The 17469-nt window shown below is 53.0% G+C and overlaps 6 protein-coding genes across 6 annotated transcripts; 2 read left to right on the top strand and 4 right to left on the bottom strand.

Moving 5' to 3' along the window:
- Positions 1-198: 198 nt before the first annotated feature.
- On the bottom strand, positions 199-2439 carry AYO20_06475 (hypothetical protein; the record flags this gene model as incomplete). Its single annotated transcript, XM_022644765.1, has 1 exon — positions 199-2439. One exon carries the CDS (start codon positions 2437-2439, stop codon positions 199-201), a length of 2241 nt encoding a protein of 746 aa, XP_022499232.1.
- Positions 2440-3582: 1143 nt separating this feature from the next.
- Positions 3583-5483, top strand: AYO20_06474 (hypothetical protein; the record flags this gene model as incomplete). Its single annotated transcript, XM_022644764.1, has 4 exons — positions 3583-3650; positions 3713-4032; positions 4081-4988; positions 5043-5483. 4 exons carry the CDS (start codon positions 3583-3585, stop codon positions 5481-5483), a joined length of 1737 nt encoding a protein of 578 aa, XP_022499231.1.
- Positions 5484-5909: 426 nt separating this feature from the next.
- On the top strand, positions 5910-7355 carry AYO20_06473 (hypothetical protein; the record flags this gene model as incomplete). Its single annotated transcript, XM_022644763.1, has 3 exons — positions 5910-6203; positions 6257-6886; positions 6954-7355. 3 exons carry the CDS (start codon positions 5910-5912, stop codon positions 7353-7355), a joined length of 1326 nt encoding a protein of 441 aa, XP_022499230.1.
- Positions 7356-8044: 689 nt separating this feature from the next.
- On the bottom strand, positions 8045-9762 carry AYO20_06472 (hypothetical protein; the record flags this gene model as incomplete). The annotated part of the gene is made up of 7 exons (XM_022644762.1): positions 8045-8497; positions 8561-8860; positions 8924-9234; positions 9311-9474; positions 9537-9565; positions 9622-9671; positions 9735-9762. The coding sequence occupies 7 exons, from the start codon at positions 9760-9762 to the stop codon at positions 8045-8047; spliced, it is 1335 nt and encodes a 444-aa protein (XP_022499229.1).
- Positions 9763-10858: 1096 nt separating this feature from the next.
- Positions 10859-11882, bottom strand: AYO20_06471 (hypothetical protein; the record flags this gene model as incomplete). The annotated part of the gene is made up of 2 exons (XM_022644761.1): positions 10859-11111; positions 11203-11882. The coding sequence occupies 2 exons, from the start codon at positions 11880-11882 to the stop codon at positions 10859-10861; spliced, it is 933 nt and encodes a 310-aa protein (XP_022499228.1).
- A 2244-nt stretch (positions 11883-14126) lies between these two features.
- On the bottom strand, positions 14127-15528 carry AYO20_06470 (hypothetical protein; the record flags this gene model as incomplete). The annotated part of the gene is made up of 3 exons (XM_022644760.1): positions 14127-14430; positions 14483-15347; positions 15474-15528. 3 exons carry the CDS (start codon positions 15526-15528, stop codon positions 14127-14129), a joined length of 1224 nt encoding a protein of 407 aa, XP_022499227.1.
- Between the last annotated feature and the right edge of the window lie 1941 nt (positions 15529-17469).

Genomic DNA, 17469 nt, shown 5'->3' with positions numbered 1-17469 from the left:
GTAAACTGTGTAGATTGATATTAATACCCCGAACCGTATAGCTTTGGTGCTGTGATACATGACTTTGACTTTGTCTGGGATGATTGATCATGGACATTCCTCTCTGTCATTCTCCTCTTACACCTTGAGAGCACACCAACGCGATCAATCCTCACATCTGTGACCGAAAAGTCAACCGACACCCCGGCAGCAGAAATCTCATTGCAGATCTTCATTCCTCCTGACGGCCAAGAACGTCAAGCTCCAGAGTTGGCGGATATCGCTTTCGGTGCCGGCCCCAACCCCAGGTGGCGGCGGCAGGACGCCCAACGGCGTGGTCACGAAGTCGCCCGTGCGGTTGTTGAAGGTCCAGCTCCACACCTCGCCCTGCAGCTGCGCGGCGTTGGCGTCGATGCTGTCCCACAGGGCGTTGTACGCGCGCACGACGTTGTTGTACACCGAGGATATCCCGCACCAGGCGGGGCGGGCGGTGGCAGAAGAAGAGGCCGTCGAGTTAGAAGCGTTGCACCGGGCAAGCTGTCTCTCCAGACCCTTGGCCATCATGGAGAGCTGGAAAGACCAGACTACGCAGCCGTGGTATGCCGCGTTGGTGAAGTTGGCGACCAGCACGTCCGACCCCGACAGCGCCGGGTTTGCCACAATCATGCTCTGGGGTGTCATCAGACCAGCCGGGAAGGGTCGCAGCAAGCTGTTCGCGGTCGCGTTGATGAATCGCGTCTCCTGTGCTTCGGCTTCTGGCGTGGAAGACGTGGCATTGACGAAGAACACACGGAAGCTGCTGTCGCTGTGCTGGACGTTGACCGACGACAGATTGTTGTAGCCGTCCAGGGCAATCGAATAGGTCGTCACGTTGCCTGATGAAGGTAGCGACGAAGCGTTAGTCGGTCCGTTATAGAATGTGGCCGTGTCCACGAAATCTTCAAGGCGGGACCGCGCAGTCGAGGCTGTGATATTGGTTTCAAAGAACTGTAGCGTATTCTCTTCCCAAATCTGAGCTCGGGAGTCGGCAAGCGTGCGCCAGGAAGTAGTATTGACGTTCGAATTGTTCGGAAAGATGCCTGGCGTACGTGCTAGTTGACCAATGGCGCGTAAAGCGGCAGGGACCAGAGCGGTATTGACATCGAAGGGAATCCGACCCCCTCCGAGTCCATAGGTAGAATCCCGCCATTGTCCTACGATCTGGTCTGACTTCAGGTGGATCAGATTGGCTGACATCTGGTTCTGCGCGAATGCAGCAGTGATGTTTATGATCTTCTCCGCATTAATGAGCGCCAAATCCTGGTAGGTCAGGTTGCGATTTTGTATATCGATCGTGCCCGCCCTGCGGCTCAGAAACGGACCGATGCGGGACGGGCTGCTGTTGAAGTATTGTGCCATGAGAACCGGGAGATAATAGTCTGTGTCGATCATCGGATATGTGAAACCGGGGGCAGTGCTGGTGATGTTGTCCTGCAAGTTGAGATAGGTTGCATAGTCACCAATGGTCTCCTCGTGACAGACAGATCCGTCAGTCCGGTTGAGTCGCTCGAGGACTGCCCCAATTACGGCTTCTGTCGCGGAACCGTTGCCTTGACTCAACACTGGCTTCAGAAGCAATGTGGCGATCATGCTGTCCCGACCAAAGTAGGTGAGAAATCTCCATGCTCCCGCAAGCAATTTTTCCGTGTAGGACAAAAATGAAAGCGACGTGGTTTGGTCCGGCTGTTCGGTGATCAGGTTCTGCGAGGCGGTATTCAGGACTCGGCTCGGAGGAAGCTGCGTCAGTTGCGGGTAGTTGAAGCTCGCAGAGAACCAATAAAACCCTGCGCCGAAGCTGATGGTCTTATTCCGCTGGTTAATTGTGATGTTGGAACTCGGGTTTTCGTAAGGGACCATGGTGAAGGTAGTAGTGGTAACATTGTCTAGCCACAGTCGCGAGAGGGTAGCTCCGGTGCCATTCGATCTAGTGATATTGATCGCATCCTGAATGATCGGACGGAGCAGACTCGGACCTTCTGTGAAGTCTCGGATGGTTCTAATACTGCCCAATATTGGAATGGTCAAAGTGGCCGAGGTGTTGAACGAGATGATTCCCTGTACACCAACAAATGGATTTGCCGAGCCTTGAGCCGTTCTGTAGACCGGACCCAATGGAGATCCTACAGTAGAATTGACAAGTTCTATGGCCAGCGATCCATTGGGCCCGTTCTGAGGTTGAAAAAAGGTGCAAATCCCACTGTTGCCAGCCGGCCAGGCAATGATCAGTCGAGGACCGATGATACTCAGATTTGAGTCGGGAAGTGGGCTGGTGACGACGGCTTGCGAATCACCGTTGCAGTCCGAGTAGAAATAGTTGTCATAAGGGGGGTCAGTCAAGTGCTGCGTCACAGCTGGACATGAATTTTGAGCCCAGCAAGACTGTAGCCAGAATGCAAGAAAAAGAATAGAAAATGCGAGCATGGTGAGTAGTGTCTGCGGTGTATTTACCTTGGCCCACAAGAAGCGGATACTGCTCATCTACAGGAAAAGACTAAGACCCCGTGAAAAGAAATGCACGACAGGCTTTTATAGAGACCCATTCATCAGCCATCGGCGAACGATCGACAATGACATCAATGGGGAAAGCTCGCCAGAGGCAGAATGCGGAGATGCTGATCATGCCACGTAAAAGGCATGGCCAAGCGAAAGAATCAGGGAAACAGCCGAGCCCTTGACGCGTTTTTGGTCTTGGTTGAGGCGGGGAGAGAAGAATGAGAACCTTCTCTGGAGTGCGTGCGTGCGTGGCAAGCTGCGGATAATAACCACGAGGCCATGAATGAAGAGAATTGTGAAGCGAAGATCCGGATGAGAGAAAGGGAGGTGGTGGGTGGACAGCCAATCAGAACGAAGGTGCTACTGTGGTTCATTTGCTCCGCCGCTACGGTAGCGCATATTGTCAGTAATGCAGTCCGCATCACAGTGCGCAGACAGACACTACAACACATATTATACAACCCGATGACGCTGAGCATGATGGCCGCTTACATCGACACGGGAATTGCTGTCACTACTCACCAAGTGATCGAAACCTTGACCCTCCGCTGGTGATGGACGTGGCCCAGACCAAGACACCTTCCAAACGCACGCGTCAGGCCTGTGAACCATGCCGGTAAGCTCATCGGACCTGGTCATTTGATACCGAGGTCATTCTGCTCACCCATATTCAAAGCCGCAAGAAGTCGCGATGTACAGGCGAGAGGCCGGTCTGCGCTCATTGCTCGCGACTGGGACAGCATTGTACCTATGTTGCGCCGCCTGATCGACGCACGTCTACCCAACAAAGCCTAGACCTGAGCAATACGCCCGCTGCACGACATGCTAATCCTCTTCTGCCTCAAGGTGACCAGGACATGGTGAACCGGTGCTCCAGCGTCCATTGAGGTTGATGGGCTGACATGTGGGCCATAGGCTGAGAGGTTTGGGGTCCTCGAAGCACGAATCGCTGAAATGTGGAAGCTCTTGCCGTGCGTTGCGAAATTCGAGGATAAGACGATGATGCATGGGGCACTGACTGTGATAAGGAGACACCCGCCCAGTGCGGTAATACAGCCTGTTCCGCCGACAATGCTTCAGACTGCTTCACCGCATGCTGATCCCGCCACCCGGGTCTCGGAGTTGCCCCCAAGCGACAGGTATGACATTTTGACCCAATCGCGCTCTGCTTTGGCTTATGCTCAGCCTACAACACAACTAGACTTCCACCCTGGAGTGTTGTGGGTGATTTCGTCCAGCTATACCTCCAACATTGCAACTGCCAGCCACTCCCGCTGTTCTCCCCTGAGGTCCTGACGGCGACTTTCAGCTCGCGAGATCCAGAGCTATTGCTGTCTATCCTAGCCCTCGTGTCGCGCTTTGAGATGGGAAACCCCGTTGTCGGCGATGCGGATCTAGGACGCATGTTCGAACGTTGGGCAAGTCAGGCAAGAGAGCTAATAATGCGCCGGGTCACGTATGGGCCCGTTGAACTGTCCACGATCCAAGCATTGTGCCTTCTGAGCCTTGGAGAATTCAATCGTAAGTGAGCTCAGACTTGACTCTCGCAGCAATTGCTGATCGCCGCAGACGGAAATACTCCCCGGGCAAGCACTTACATTGCACTGGCGACGGACCTTGTTTCATCCTCAGGACTGTCCTCGGGTCACGGGAGACCCGACTACGACCGTGTTGACGAAGAGCGACGCCGTTGCTTCTGGAGCGTGGTGCTTTTAAGAAATCTCTATGGAATTTCAACTGGCACTTTCTCCGCTGTGCAGGATGAAAGGACCCCGAGGTTTCCCCAAAGACCCGATCCTCCAGCAGGTACCAGCTCTCAGATGACCGATGCGGCCCTGGAGCAGCGGAGTTCATCTAATGAACCCTCGGACCTTGGCATCTTCGCATATGTTGTGCAAATAAGTCAAATCTGGCAGAGAGCTGCCAGGTTTGCAAACAGGCGTGGATCCACGAGTACCCTCCCTGCCTGGTCACCGCAGTCCGAGTACTCACAGATTACTGCGGAACTCATGGAGCTCGAGACGCGGTTGCCATACAAGTATCGCTTTCGGCCATCACGGTTTCAAAATCAAAACTACGACCAACTGGAGAAGCATCGTGATTTTTGGGCCCCCTGGATCATGCTACAGTTACTTTACCACACTATCCTCTGTCTACTCAACCATCCGCTACTGCTGTTTCTCCGCCTGCGAAACTTCAGGCTCACCATGGTTCCGGAGGTCTTCCTTCAACACACGGCCGACCTCAATGAGACTCACACAGAATGGATCTTACACCTATTGGACTTGTGTATGAATCATAGCTTCCATCTGCATGACCCGTTCCTGGCCCATTGCGTAGCTATTGCTGCCACAATATACCTACAGCAGAGTTTCTCCGATGACACTGAGGTCAAGACAGCGAAGCAACGCGGCTTCAGGAAATGTGTGTCATTCATTCGAGGTTTGGGCACATATTGGCCTTATATAGGCCAGCTTGTGAGTATTGACCAGCCTTCCGTTCTCTCCCCAACTCTCTAACTTGATCAACAGGTCGGTAAGATAGAAGCGTTTGAAAAGGTGGTGTCGGACTCTTTCCATGATTCTGCGTCTCAGAGGTCACCAGATACTCGCATCTTCATCGACCTCAGCTTGTTCTGGGAGATTATCGAGTCGTCGTTTGTCGGAGAACTACCCAAAGACGCAGATGTCTACTTTGGTACCTCTCTCACATCCCATCGTCAATCGTCTTCCTCGGGAGAAGTGCTTCGCAGTCATCTTCTACCTAAACCTACTCGCCTCATTCACCACAGTACGACATCAGCCGGGTTGGCAACTGCTCTGCCTCCTCGCGACACCGTTCGAGACTCGGAGGGCCGTAACGTGGACTTTATGAATGAGGGAGTGTCGATTTTGGCGCAAAGTTATTTTGCACAAGGACAAGATTTGGCTGGAAGTCTGGACGACTGGTGGCTTTCAGGTCACCAGAGCTAAACAGCCAACCGCATGCCTGTAATTGCATTTTATTATTGGCTGCCTATCGGACACTCTGCAATTAGAGGAAAATCAACCATCAGCAAACCTATTCGTCCCAGCATCTGACGATCCAACGTCCATAACCTGCCCTGCCTGCTTCACTGACGGAAACTGCCCAGAGCATTGCTGTAACATCCGGGGCTTGTGGAGAAGCCCTCCACCAATCAAGATGTATATGGCCAGGATCCTTGCTGGACGACAGGAATCCTTATCACCGCTTCCGTGTCCGCCTCCGAGAGCCGCTACTGCTTATAGCAGACTGAAGATGGGAGCTTCATCGGCCAGAACCACGTCTTCACCCTCAACAGATCAACCTTCTCTCGACAAACACACACCATCTCAGCTGTGGATTAACTCTGTTTGATTCGATATTGCGATTTCGGGATGCGTGATGCACCCAGTGAGATTGCCCGAAGATACGGCATCTCGGCCAAGTCCGGCTTTCTTTGTGATACCGCTCCTTTGAGACGCCTACCAGACCTCTCCTACCAGCCCTGGGAGACTTTGGTCGAGAATCTGCCTGAACTCATCGCGAGCGATGTCATCAGGGCGAGGATCGACTGCCTGCCGATTCTGGATACAGGCCAGCTGCACAGCGACGCAGAATGGCAGCGAGCATATGCGGTCCTGGGGTTTTTGACTCACGCATATATCTGGGGCGGAGAACGACCGGCAGAGGTGTGTTCTGAGATTGTGGGTATTGTATGATATGTAGCTGACGCTCTTTATAGCACCTCCCACCTCAACTTAGCTGCCCTTTTCTAGCCGTGTCTCAGCGCTTAGGACTGCCGCCAACCGCGATGTTCTCGACGCTTAGTCTTTTGAACTTTGGCTTGAAAACCCCCGACAGTGATTGGGCCAACCCTGACAATCTCGAGTCGTTGCTCTCTTTCACCAACACAAAAGATGAAGAGTGGTTCTACATGGTATCCACGGCCATTGAAGCAAAGGGCGGGCCTCTCATTCTGACGATGCTTCAATGCATCCAGGCTGTAAATGACTGCGATGACGACATTATTTTGAATTGTCTTCGAGCCTTTGCGAGTGGGATTGGAGAAATTGAAAATACGCTCAAACGCATGTATGAACATTGCGATCCCCAGGTATTCTATCACAACATTCGACCGTTCTGTGCAGGTTCCAAGGGCATGGCAGCGGCTGGACTGCCAAATGGTGTCTTTTACGACGAGGGCGATGGCCGAGGTCAGTGGAGGCAGTATAGTGGCGGGAGCAATGCCCAAAGCCCCCTGATCCAGCTCTTCGACATCTTCCTCGCGGTTGAACATTATGAAACGGGAGACAACAATACTCGCCGGCCCAGGTCGCAGGATGAAGGAACCGGGCCGAATGGATACTTACAGGTCAGTGTTGGTGTGTGTCGGTTTGCCATATAGCCCGTACGGGTGAACTGACCCCCCGAGACAACAGGAGATGAGGAACTACATGCAACCACGACACCGCGAGTTTCTCGGACAGGTTGAACGAATGAGCAATGTGCGGGGATACATCTCACGGGAGGGAGCCCCGACGGCGCTCAAGGCCGCATACAACGACGCCGTCGCGGCGTTGAGTCACCTGCGCAATAGCCACATCCAGCTCGTCGCCAGGTACATTGTCATGCCCTCGCGGCGCCCGCCAGCGGCATACATCGTGCAGCGCAAGGGGGCGAACCTGGCCACGGCGTGCTCGGCGCCGCGAAAAGCCGGAGCAGGAGCTGGGACCGGGTCCGACGACGCATCGGCGACGAGACAGTTACACGGCACGGGCGGGACAAGCGTGATGCCGTTTTTGAAGAGGACCCGTGATGAGACCCGCGAGGCTGTGCTGTAATTAATACATTTACATGTCTCTCGAATAATACCTACCTATTTATTAGGTGTTGGGGAATAGATATTCTCAATGACGACCACGACGACCACGACGACGACGATGATGACAATGGCAAGGACGAAGACGCACTAATGCAACCTAGACCAGCAACGAGCACCCGGGTCAGCAGACTCACTCATTCACTCGACCGCCTCTCCTGGCTCTTAATTCGTATACCTACGTAAACCGGACCGGGGTCTCTCCATTCGTCCGTCACGATGGCAGCATTGGTGTCCCCCATCCTTGTACAAGCCTCGGTCAACAACCCACCCAGACCAAGATAAATGGACACGAGTACGTAAGAGGGACTCGGGTGAGATATGTCATATCCGGCGGATACGGTCCGGCCGAGGTTAGGGCGGCGGAGGTGGTGGATACTCGTAGAACTTTGGGGGTTCAGGAGACACGCCAGAGTAAAAGTGGACAGAGGAGAGGAGAGGAGAGTGGAGTGGACTCGAGTAGAGAAGGGTAGAGCAGACCTTATTCGACATGACTTGGGAGGTCCGTGCCGTCAGAGGCATAGTTAACATTCACACCCAGACTCACAAACACCAAAGCACGCACACCTAGCTTATAGCCCAGAACGATAGAGATACCTACCTCCCTAGATATAGATATAGCGACGGCGGATAACAGCTCCCTCCAAAAAACTACGACTCGGCACCAAGTTTCCAACTCGGCTGTCTAGCCTTCTCGCGTCGGTCCTCCTTGCGTTGCCCATACCACCAACAGATCAAGGTCAGAACCGTCAATGGCATGGTGATGACCCAGTAGATCCAGAACCGGTCCGAGATCAGCCAGTGTTTCTCCCCCGTGGTGTCGTTGACGTTGAGGGTGAAGAAGCTCATGCTGAAGATGGTCTGCAGGGTTGGTTGCGCTGTTAGCTGTGCCGGGAACGACAAATTGATTGGACCTGTCGAGAGCGTCAGCGCCGAAAGGAGATGACTTACGCAAACAAATGTGGCTGGCAGGAATGCGAGAGTGACCACTGCGATCGTCTTCATCGATGCACTGTCCTTCCTTGCCGCACTGCTGATATCGACTGTCATTCTGCTAATCATGACCGTCTCCCGTGTATCCCGTTGGACCACGAGGTTGAAGCCCTAGTTGGTCATAAGGAGTGAGCTTAGGAGTTCTCTGTGAATTTCGAAACCGGCCACTCATACCAGATTGATCTCGTTGGACAGCCTCTCGTTCAGAGACGTGGCTCGTCGCCCAAAGTTCTGGAGCAGTCCCAGCCAAAACCGCATCTCATTGTGGGGGCAGTCTGGCTTTGCCAAACGGCCGGTGGTCGTACGTCGACAGTCACAGACGTCCCCGGAACCAGAACGGTAGTCACCCAACAGCGTGTTGAGCGTGTCGACGGCCACGGCCAGGACTTCGCACGTGTGAATGGTGTGTCGAGCGAGGTCATGCAATTGGGCAAAATCGAGGACCGAGTCGACGTAGCGCGCGGCGGATCGGGTCTGAGGATTTCATAGAGCGGGTAAGCATATCTATCTGCCCCCGAGCACAATCTGTCCAAATACCTTTTCAATATCCCTGATCTGATGCCTCAGTGTCCACACCGAGACATCGTACAGCCTTGATACCTCTGCGATGATCGCGCTCTGCAGGAATCCCATACCCTCATTTGGCGGATGATGGCTTTCCTGCGAGTTGAGTGCCTCGAGGAGTCCATCCTGGAAGACTGGTGGGGTGTCGATGCAAAAGGCCACCGAGGCGCCAGTGGAGAGAGTGTAGGTGAAAAATCCCATCTCATACCAGTCGTAAGCGTAGACTTGCTGCAGGGCATTTGCGCCGCCTCTCAACTGCTTGATCAGGAACTGGAACCACGAGGCTGGAACCCAGATCTGTTAGAGTCTGAAATGTGTGAAGCCAGAGCCCGTCTTCAATTGGATGAGAAGACTACTTACTGTCCACCAACGTTGTCTGGTCCTCGTCGAGGCTGTTTGAACTTCCCGCATAGCCGTTGGCTTCATGGCAGGTCTTTGTCCATAGCATTGGCGGATATGCCCAGTTGGCGCACATCACGTCCCGGAGCTGTTTGTTCCCCATGAATACATCCCATTTGGCGAAGCTGAGCGACATATATGTCAGAGGCCTTGACTTCATAAACACTGGTGTGCCGAGAGCTCTTACACAAATTGAACCCCTGGTTCTGGTCGTGTCTGCCAAACAATTAGATTGCTTCGTATGTACACAGGCTTTCCTATCGAAGACCTACCTTAAGAAATGCATCTGCATCGACAGAGTCCTTCTGAAATTTGCCGTCGACTGGAAATGTGTCCCAAAGTCAGTTCGTCGGTGCTTCCTGGTAACGCCGGTGTTGGCACGCACCTTGTTTGAAGATCATGAAAGATGCCATGCTCTAGATTCGAGATATCTAGTATTCGCCACGGAGAATGACATGATATTCTCCCCTCGCTCCAGAGAGAAAAATTGACAGAAAGACAACCGACATGGTGATGAGGCTGAAGATGCCTACTCGACCGACCTTTGCCGAATATGCATGTTCGTTTGGCCTAGCGGGGGCGGTGAAATAGGGGCGAAATGGTGGCTTGAGGCGCCAAATGAGATTCTGGAACAGCCATGAAGGTGTCGGCGTGTCGCACAATCTAGCAATCAACAACGTTGCTGCGCCTTGCCTAACTGCCCGAGTCTAGATCAGGCGATGGCCGTCCAGAGAGCTACTACCCTATTGCCCCGGATGCTCTTTGACGGTAGGTAGGGTAATCGATAATCCTTGCTCACAACGCAAATATTTCCCTTTGCAGACTTTGATGGCTTTCCCCGCGATTGAAGTCTCGGTGAGAAAACCTCGATGTCGCTCCCCAAATAGCTCCTGGTTTGACCATTGTTGTCGCCATTGCACCCCCTGGAGAGCCGGTCTCGGGTGTCTCCCTCTGGGACGATAAGAATGGCGGATGCGGGATCTTCGATGCCACTCGCAGCCGAAGACTGCTGAGTCGGAGCGAGGAGAGTGAGGAAGGACCAGGGGTGAAGTCGGAGCGACGATGACTGGGTCCTCTGTTGTTGAATCAGAGGCATCGAGAGACGGCAACCTCAGAATCACTCACATTGGCGTTTGCGATTTCTTGGAAGCGGAGCTCACAGGCAATCGTCAAATGTGACCTGGGTTGAGACGACGTATCCACGAAGACTCGGGTTCAGTATCCGCAACACAGTGGTGTGTGGTGAGAGAGTGACACGATTTTGTGCGGGACAATAGATGGATGCAAGAGATGTTGTACAACTGAAAAGAAAATCAAAGAGATGAATAAATGCCTTGCAGGTTTGGGTCTTCCAGCATCGCAGCCTCGCAGGCAGGTGAGAGCAAGGCACCGCCTGAGAAGGTCTGGAGACCAACTGACCATCTACATACAGCTTGTACTGTATGGTCTTCTTTTCTCCTTGCCATAGTCCTCCCTTCCTCGTTTTCCTCGGTCATCATCACCACCAACTCACGAGCAGATCGTCCTCTTGAGAAACGAGACCTCCTTGGGATGCAAGATATCCCTCGCGGGGCCCATCAACTCGTAATGATCCGCATCCACCAGAACCACTTCCTTTGGCTCACTGAGCTTCGCGTACCACCTCATGCACATGTCCGGAGGACAGTTGGTATCCCTCGAGGCCACTTCGAAGAGGATGGGCGTCGGGGTCAAGTTATCGAGATGTGGAACGGGCAAAGCAAACGTCGAGACGTCTTCGAGGCTGTTTGCAGTGATTCCATCGGTCAGCCCGGGGGAAAGCTATCCTGACAACCCTCCAGTGAACAGAAAAAAAAGGGACAAGAGAAACTCACCTTCGCACAGTCACCTCATTCTTCCATCCCGATCCGTTCGTCTCCCATTTGGAGAAAAAGTTCCATGACTCCTGACTCGGCAGCATCGCCTGCGCCCCAGGCTCCATGCTCACGACGGGCACCTTGATCGCCTCCTTCCCTTCAGCCCGCGCAAGCCGATCCATCTCAAACAAGCCCTGGATGGCCAAGATGGCGTGAGGTGGTGCCAGCCTTCTCACGACCTGGGTGCCGTCCATACCCGGCCCCAGTGCGACCACAGCCTTGATCCGTCGATCGGTGGCCGCCACATACACGGCCTCAGCGGCAGAGAGGGAATACCCCCACAGGGCGATCTTGGACCTGTCGACCTCCTCCCTGGTCTGCGCGTAGGTGATGGCGTCGCGCATGTCGTTGCTCTGCAGCCAGGTTATGACCTCCTGTCTAGGCTGGCCAGGGCCAGTGTCCGAAGAGCCGAACCCTCGATGGTCGTACGCCAGACAAGTGATGTGAAGTTCTTCAGCGAACTTTGTGGCCACCTCTGACAAGCCCATCTCTTTGACACATGACAAGCCGAGGGTAAGGATCAGGCAGGGGAGCTTCGCTGGTGTTGCAGTGCCCGTGGCGGAGGGGGAAGGGGTGAAGAACCAGCCGCGGAGGGTCACACCGTCCGAGGTTTTGAAAGAGACGTCTGTTCGAGGCATCTTGTGTGGCTGGTGGTGATGGACTGTTATAAGGCGGGTACTAGAAGGAGGAGGGAGTCCTTATGTCTATTCTCAAGTCGTTATATCGAGGCTGCCGATCGGAAGAGTGGAGAGGGAGTCGCCACGAGCAGTCATGTCTCTTCCAGCGCTGAGTACAAGCCGATATATATATACACACACACATACAGACACTACTTGAGACTCTATGATCAGGCATCGTAACCCACTTACTCACTCACCTCCCTTCCTTCCAGAACACCAGGCCCCTTGTGCACCTAGCCATCGTCGTAAGACGCGGAATGCAACGTGAAGTTCCGTCCGTGAAAGGCAGGTCCTTCTCCATACTGCACGCGAGTATTACATTGGTACAGTACCAGAAGTCAGCAGCGGCTTTTGTCGCTACCACGGGAGCTAGTTAATTAGTTTTACCCATCTCCCCCCATCTCCCTAGCTACCTACATTATTTCCTTGGTATATCTATGTATGTGTACATGTATGTATGTATGGTCGCCACCCAACCGAAACCACCCAAGCTAAGGCAACGTGGCGGCAATCTGACAAGATCTTCTTCCGCCCAACTCGGCCGAGAAGAGATGAATCCTGCTGGGGCGAATGGTATGGACAGTTTCCCGCTCCTCCAAAGAGGTCAGGTACATTCATCATTGTACGTAGATCGACAGGAAGGGGGTTAGGAAATGGGTAAGAATTGGTACAGAGAAGGATCAATGTGTACAGGACGTTACATACTACCCAGGAGGATGGGTAAGAGTACTCACGACATAGGCAAGGAACAATACCCTGCACTGACCCCTCCATCAGCACTTTTTCCAACCTCTCTTCTTCTAATAATAATAATATACAGCACGAACATTTGTAACCTCGAACACACCCCCATCTTACTACCCAAAAGAAAGTCGCTGAGAGGAGAGTGGAGGCCCATCATCGTGATTGTGAGTGCGTGTACCTGAGTGGTGCATACTGCAGGTACACAGGTGGTGTGCATAACCTCGCTGCTCTACCGTCTTTGCTTCTTGGGAGAAACATCGCTGCCGCCCTAAACCTTTTTCCTTTCCTGCTTATCCTTTTTGGATACTTCTCACCACTATCATCATAGCTGCGATGTCCTACAGCGGCCGCCTTTTCACCGGGGATAGCGGCCGCGGTCCTCAATGTAAGCCGTCGAAGCTTTGCACCGTCGGTCAACCTTGTCGCCACTCTGATAATATCACAGCCTCGCCAAGGCGCCATGATGTGATGCGATGCTCTCGATACATCGATATGCCTTTATCGGAGAACAATGATTGCTGACTGGGGGATCGATCTCGTTCTCTCCCCTCCCGCTCCCTGCGTGTGTGTCTCGCCCTCTATCAAGCTCCTCCGTATTATCGCAGCACGGTTTAGAATCGAGAGCTAGAGCTAGAGCTAGTAGAATTCAAACTCGTGCGCTGACGCCCATTGCCATTCTGGTTTCTTCTTACCTCGTACATACATACCTCTCTTCCCCAGAAGTGTGTGGAGCCATACGAGGGGTCCAGTATTGCTGACCAAGGCCTCATCTGCTCATCATCTATGTACCCCAGAGGCCGTGGCGGCTCAAATCCTGCCGTCTGCATTCTGCGTCCTGCATCCCGTCATCACCTTATAATAACAAGGCCCCAGGTGGATCGGGGCTCATCATCATCGTTGTCCAGACCGCGAAGTTGCTGTCAAAATTGCACGACCAGAAATAGAGCACGCTGGTGCTGACTGCGCCTAACAGTATAAACATATCACTACTACACACTTCGCTTGGCCTACCGACACACGTAGCCCGTCTGTCTCCCGGCATGGCATCGGCGGTGAGGACAAATGCCCGTGGCGCCAGAGTAAAGTGAAGGCAGGCGAACAGTGGACAGACAAGTGCCACCAACTCAAGAGTCAAAGAAAACATGTTTCATTTGTATGCCTATCCACACGCAAGCGAGCTCGGATGAGCCCTGTTCGCTCTCAACCACAATCTGCCAGTACTAGATCTTTCCCAACACAAGAAACCCAGGACCCCACACGCCAGATGCGCACGCGCATTCTTTGGTTTGGTGAGAACCGAGTCGCAAGCCTTCCTCCTATCTTGTTGTTTTGTTTCGTTAAAAAGAGAGTTGATCGCTCAAAAAGGGGCCTGACAGGCACTAGGATCGAGACATCACCCGTCGGATATTAAGCTATTCTAAGTCGAGCGGAAAAGCAACGCCAGAAAACCCCAATGCTTTAGAGGAAGAACATGGCAGCGACCAGAGCGCTGAGACCAGTCATGGGTGCCGCAGGGCCAAAAGCAACTGCCGCGTTGCTGCTGCTACCGCTGTCCGAGCCGCTGGTCGAAGTGGACGAAGTACCACCGCTGGTGGCAGAGGGGTTGGTTTCAGGGTTGGCCTTGCTAGTCAGGCAGGTATTGACACCCTTGATAACACCATTGTCATGAGCCTGGTCGAAGAGCTCGCAGATGGTAGAATTGGTCGAGGTAGTCTGCACGTTGGACCCGCCTCGAACGTCTTGGAGTTTGTTCATGACGACACTGTGATCTCATGTTAGCACAACTCTCCAGAATAGCGCTGCGAACCACGTACCTGTTGAAAGTTCCGGCAAAGTCGAGAGCGCCAACAATAGTCTGCAGTTTGGGCAAGCCATCAATCGACTTCAAGTTCGTGTTGTTTGCAACCAGGAAGCCACCGCCAATGGTGGTGAGCGAAGGGAAAGAGAAGCTCGCCAAGTTGGGGCTGTCAACAATCGCCAAAGTACCGCCGGTCTGAGTCAGGTTGGGTGCAGCGAACGTCTTGAAGCTGTCCGAGTAGAAGCCCATGGACCCGGCCACGTTGGAAAGAGAAGGCAGGTCAATTTTGCTGACGTTGCGGAACGTCAAGTTGGCTGCATCCTGGAGATTGGGGAATGAGATGGCCAGGTCACGGCCGTTGGCAGAGAATGAGAGAGAGTTTGTGACATTTGCCAAATCATTGACGTTTACGTCGGTCAGGTAGGGGTTGTTGTTGATATTCATACTCCCGACAGCTGTCAATTCGATGCCATTAATGTTGTTCAATTGGGTGTTCGAGATGTAGACATTGTTCGCTCTCTGAATACCTTGGGCCATGTTAAGGCTCTGCAGCGCAGGGAGACCGACCCAGTTGATATTGGCCACACCGGTGAGGGAGGCAAAGGACAGAGTTGAGAGAATGGTCAGGCCGTTCAAGGTGAACGTTCCTTGGATGGTGTTGAGCTGGTCCGAGGTAATGGCAGTCAGCTGAGTTGCGTTGTTGCAGGTCAAGTCGCCGGTGATCTGTTGAACCCCGTTGAGAGCAATTTGTCCTGACGCGCTGGGGTCGATGATAACATCTCCATCATATGTTTCGCAATCGGCGATTTGCTGAGCGTCTGCGCTAGTTTTGATCGTGATTGAAGGACCATCGCAGATATCGTCGTTACCACCACCCTGAGCTAGAGGAGTATTAGCCTTTGTTACGTCTTCTCAACCTCTTCTCTTTCCCAGTACTAAAGACCGTCTCTTGCGCAAATGTGCCATTGTCTCATAGATCAAACTGTGTAAGGAAAGTGAGGACGTACCCAACACTGAACTCGCCAGGGCGAGGGCCGGAAGGATGTATCTAGAGAAAGTCATGGTGTTTTAAGACCAGCGGTAGCTGCAAGTAAAGGTTAGTAGGCGTACTTATGCATTTGTACGGTGAGTGATGTGACAGAAAAGGGTTGTTTGAGGTTTGGCAGAGGTGAGAGTGACGGTGACGCGGTCCTTCGACAGCAACACACGAGACCCAAAGGAGAAGGGAAAAGCGTGGATTGTAACAACACTGACCTGCAATGCAATATTAAAAGAGGATAGAAGCGTGAAGCTGGCTTGGGCGACTCGTAAGAAACTTTTGAGGAGTAAAAGAATTAATCTGGAGCCCACAGGTAGAGAAGACAACGATGGGATAAATTTCAGCTTCAGCGAAGGAGAAGCTGGTTTGTTGATGGTTGTTGCTTTGGAGGAGACTGTTAACACAACACAGCCGGCGGCAAGGACGACTCTTTCTGCCCGAAGAGTCAAACGCGTGGCTGGTTCCCTTTGAAGGAGAAGATAGAATGGGAATGTAGAAAGGAAAAAAAGTAGCAGCAACGACAGACTGTTGTGCAGTGCAGGCGGGTACGCGAAGAGAAGGGGGATGGCAGGGAAAATACACGCAGTGAGGAATTGGCAATTGAAGGGATTATTGGGGGAAGGCAAGAATGGGATTGAGTTGACCGGGGGGTCACTGATTGGCCGAGCGACAGCACCTCCGAATTGGCCCAGCTTAAACATCCGGTGTGGCTAGCTAGTGGGCCAGAGGCGAGCCCTGGTGCCCTGGGTGGCCCTGTGTTTGACTGTATTAGTGGGCTGCTACCCGCACGTCCAGGGGTCCTCCAAGTCACTACCTTGTCTGGCTGGTCAAACCAGGGGGAGCCTGCAGCTGCGGTATGGCTGTCAGTGGTCGGGTTTTTGGGGACAGCTGCTGCAGTTGCCGTCGCAGGTGGAGCCTTGCGGAGTCTGAGTTGCATCATTAGCGCAACCTAGAAAGTCACAGAGGGAGAGAAAAGGAGATGGTTTGTATTGTTTCTGTTTCGTCACAACAACATCTGCCACTGACAGCGCCCCCCAGGCACCATCTTTCATCTTTCCACCAACCCCATTGCCTCCTTCAGCCACTTCATGCAGCCCCAAGTCCACACACATGTTGCAAGCCCGAATTCCTGCCTCTACCGGATCGTCCTCTTGGCCACAGACTCTCCAGACCTTGCCAAAAATCCCCCTCAAATCTGAGACACTTGACGCTTCAGAATGGGGCAGATGTTATGTACTAGCCACGTTCAACCAAAAGACGAAGGATAAACTGGATACAACATGCATTTCGCTCTGATAACGCCACGCTTGCAGAGTCCTTGTCAGGGTGGACCAACCGCCATTTCGCTTGTGATACCTTTCTTTTCGGCTGCGGACACATCTGCGAACTATCGATCCGCATGTGAAATATGGGAGTACAGTAATATTGAGTACACATCAAAGGTCGCGTGCAAAGCTTGTTGCACTCGACCAACGGCTGTCAACGCCTCGAAGGCGCGCTGCTTGTCCGAAGAGAGTCTAATTGGGAAACATGGGAGTATGGTCTAATAACAAGCAATGTTCATTGCCAAGTAAAAGAGACACCGTAGATATTCGAGATTATGAGAGCGCAGATCGAGGGTTCCCAACCTTACTGCTGAGTACGAGGTCTCTCAATTACCGTCAGAATTAGTGGTGCCCTACGGAGTATTCTTTATCTTTGGGTCTACGAGTATCTGGCACGAAGCAATGATAATCCCGTCATTTCCTCTCAATGCCCTGGCCTACGCAAACATGTGGAACCTCAGCTCGTGCGTCGACCTTAAGTCTCATGTCCTGCCCAGCTTTACCTGATCGTCCAGAGCGAGTACTTGTCTTGGTGTAAGATGATTCACTATTGATCATGATGTTCCTCTGGCGACTGGTCATCCAGGTTTCTGATAACCTCCCGAGCCATCGCGCATCCAACACTCGCCCGATCTGCAA

Source organism: Fonsecaea nubica (genome assembly GCF_001646965.1).
Source record: "Fonsecaea nubica strain CBS 269.64 chromosome Unknown Scaff41, whole genome shotgun sequence".
NCBI lineage: Eukaryota > Fungi > Ascomycota > Eurotiomycetes > Chaetothyriales > Herpotrichiellaceae > Fonsecaea > Fonsecaea nubica.
This window is presented reverse-complemented; position numbering and strand designations above follow the sequence as displayed.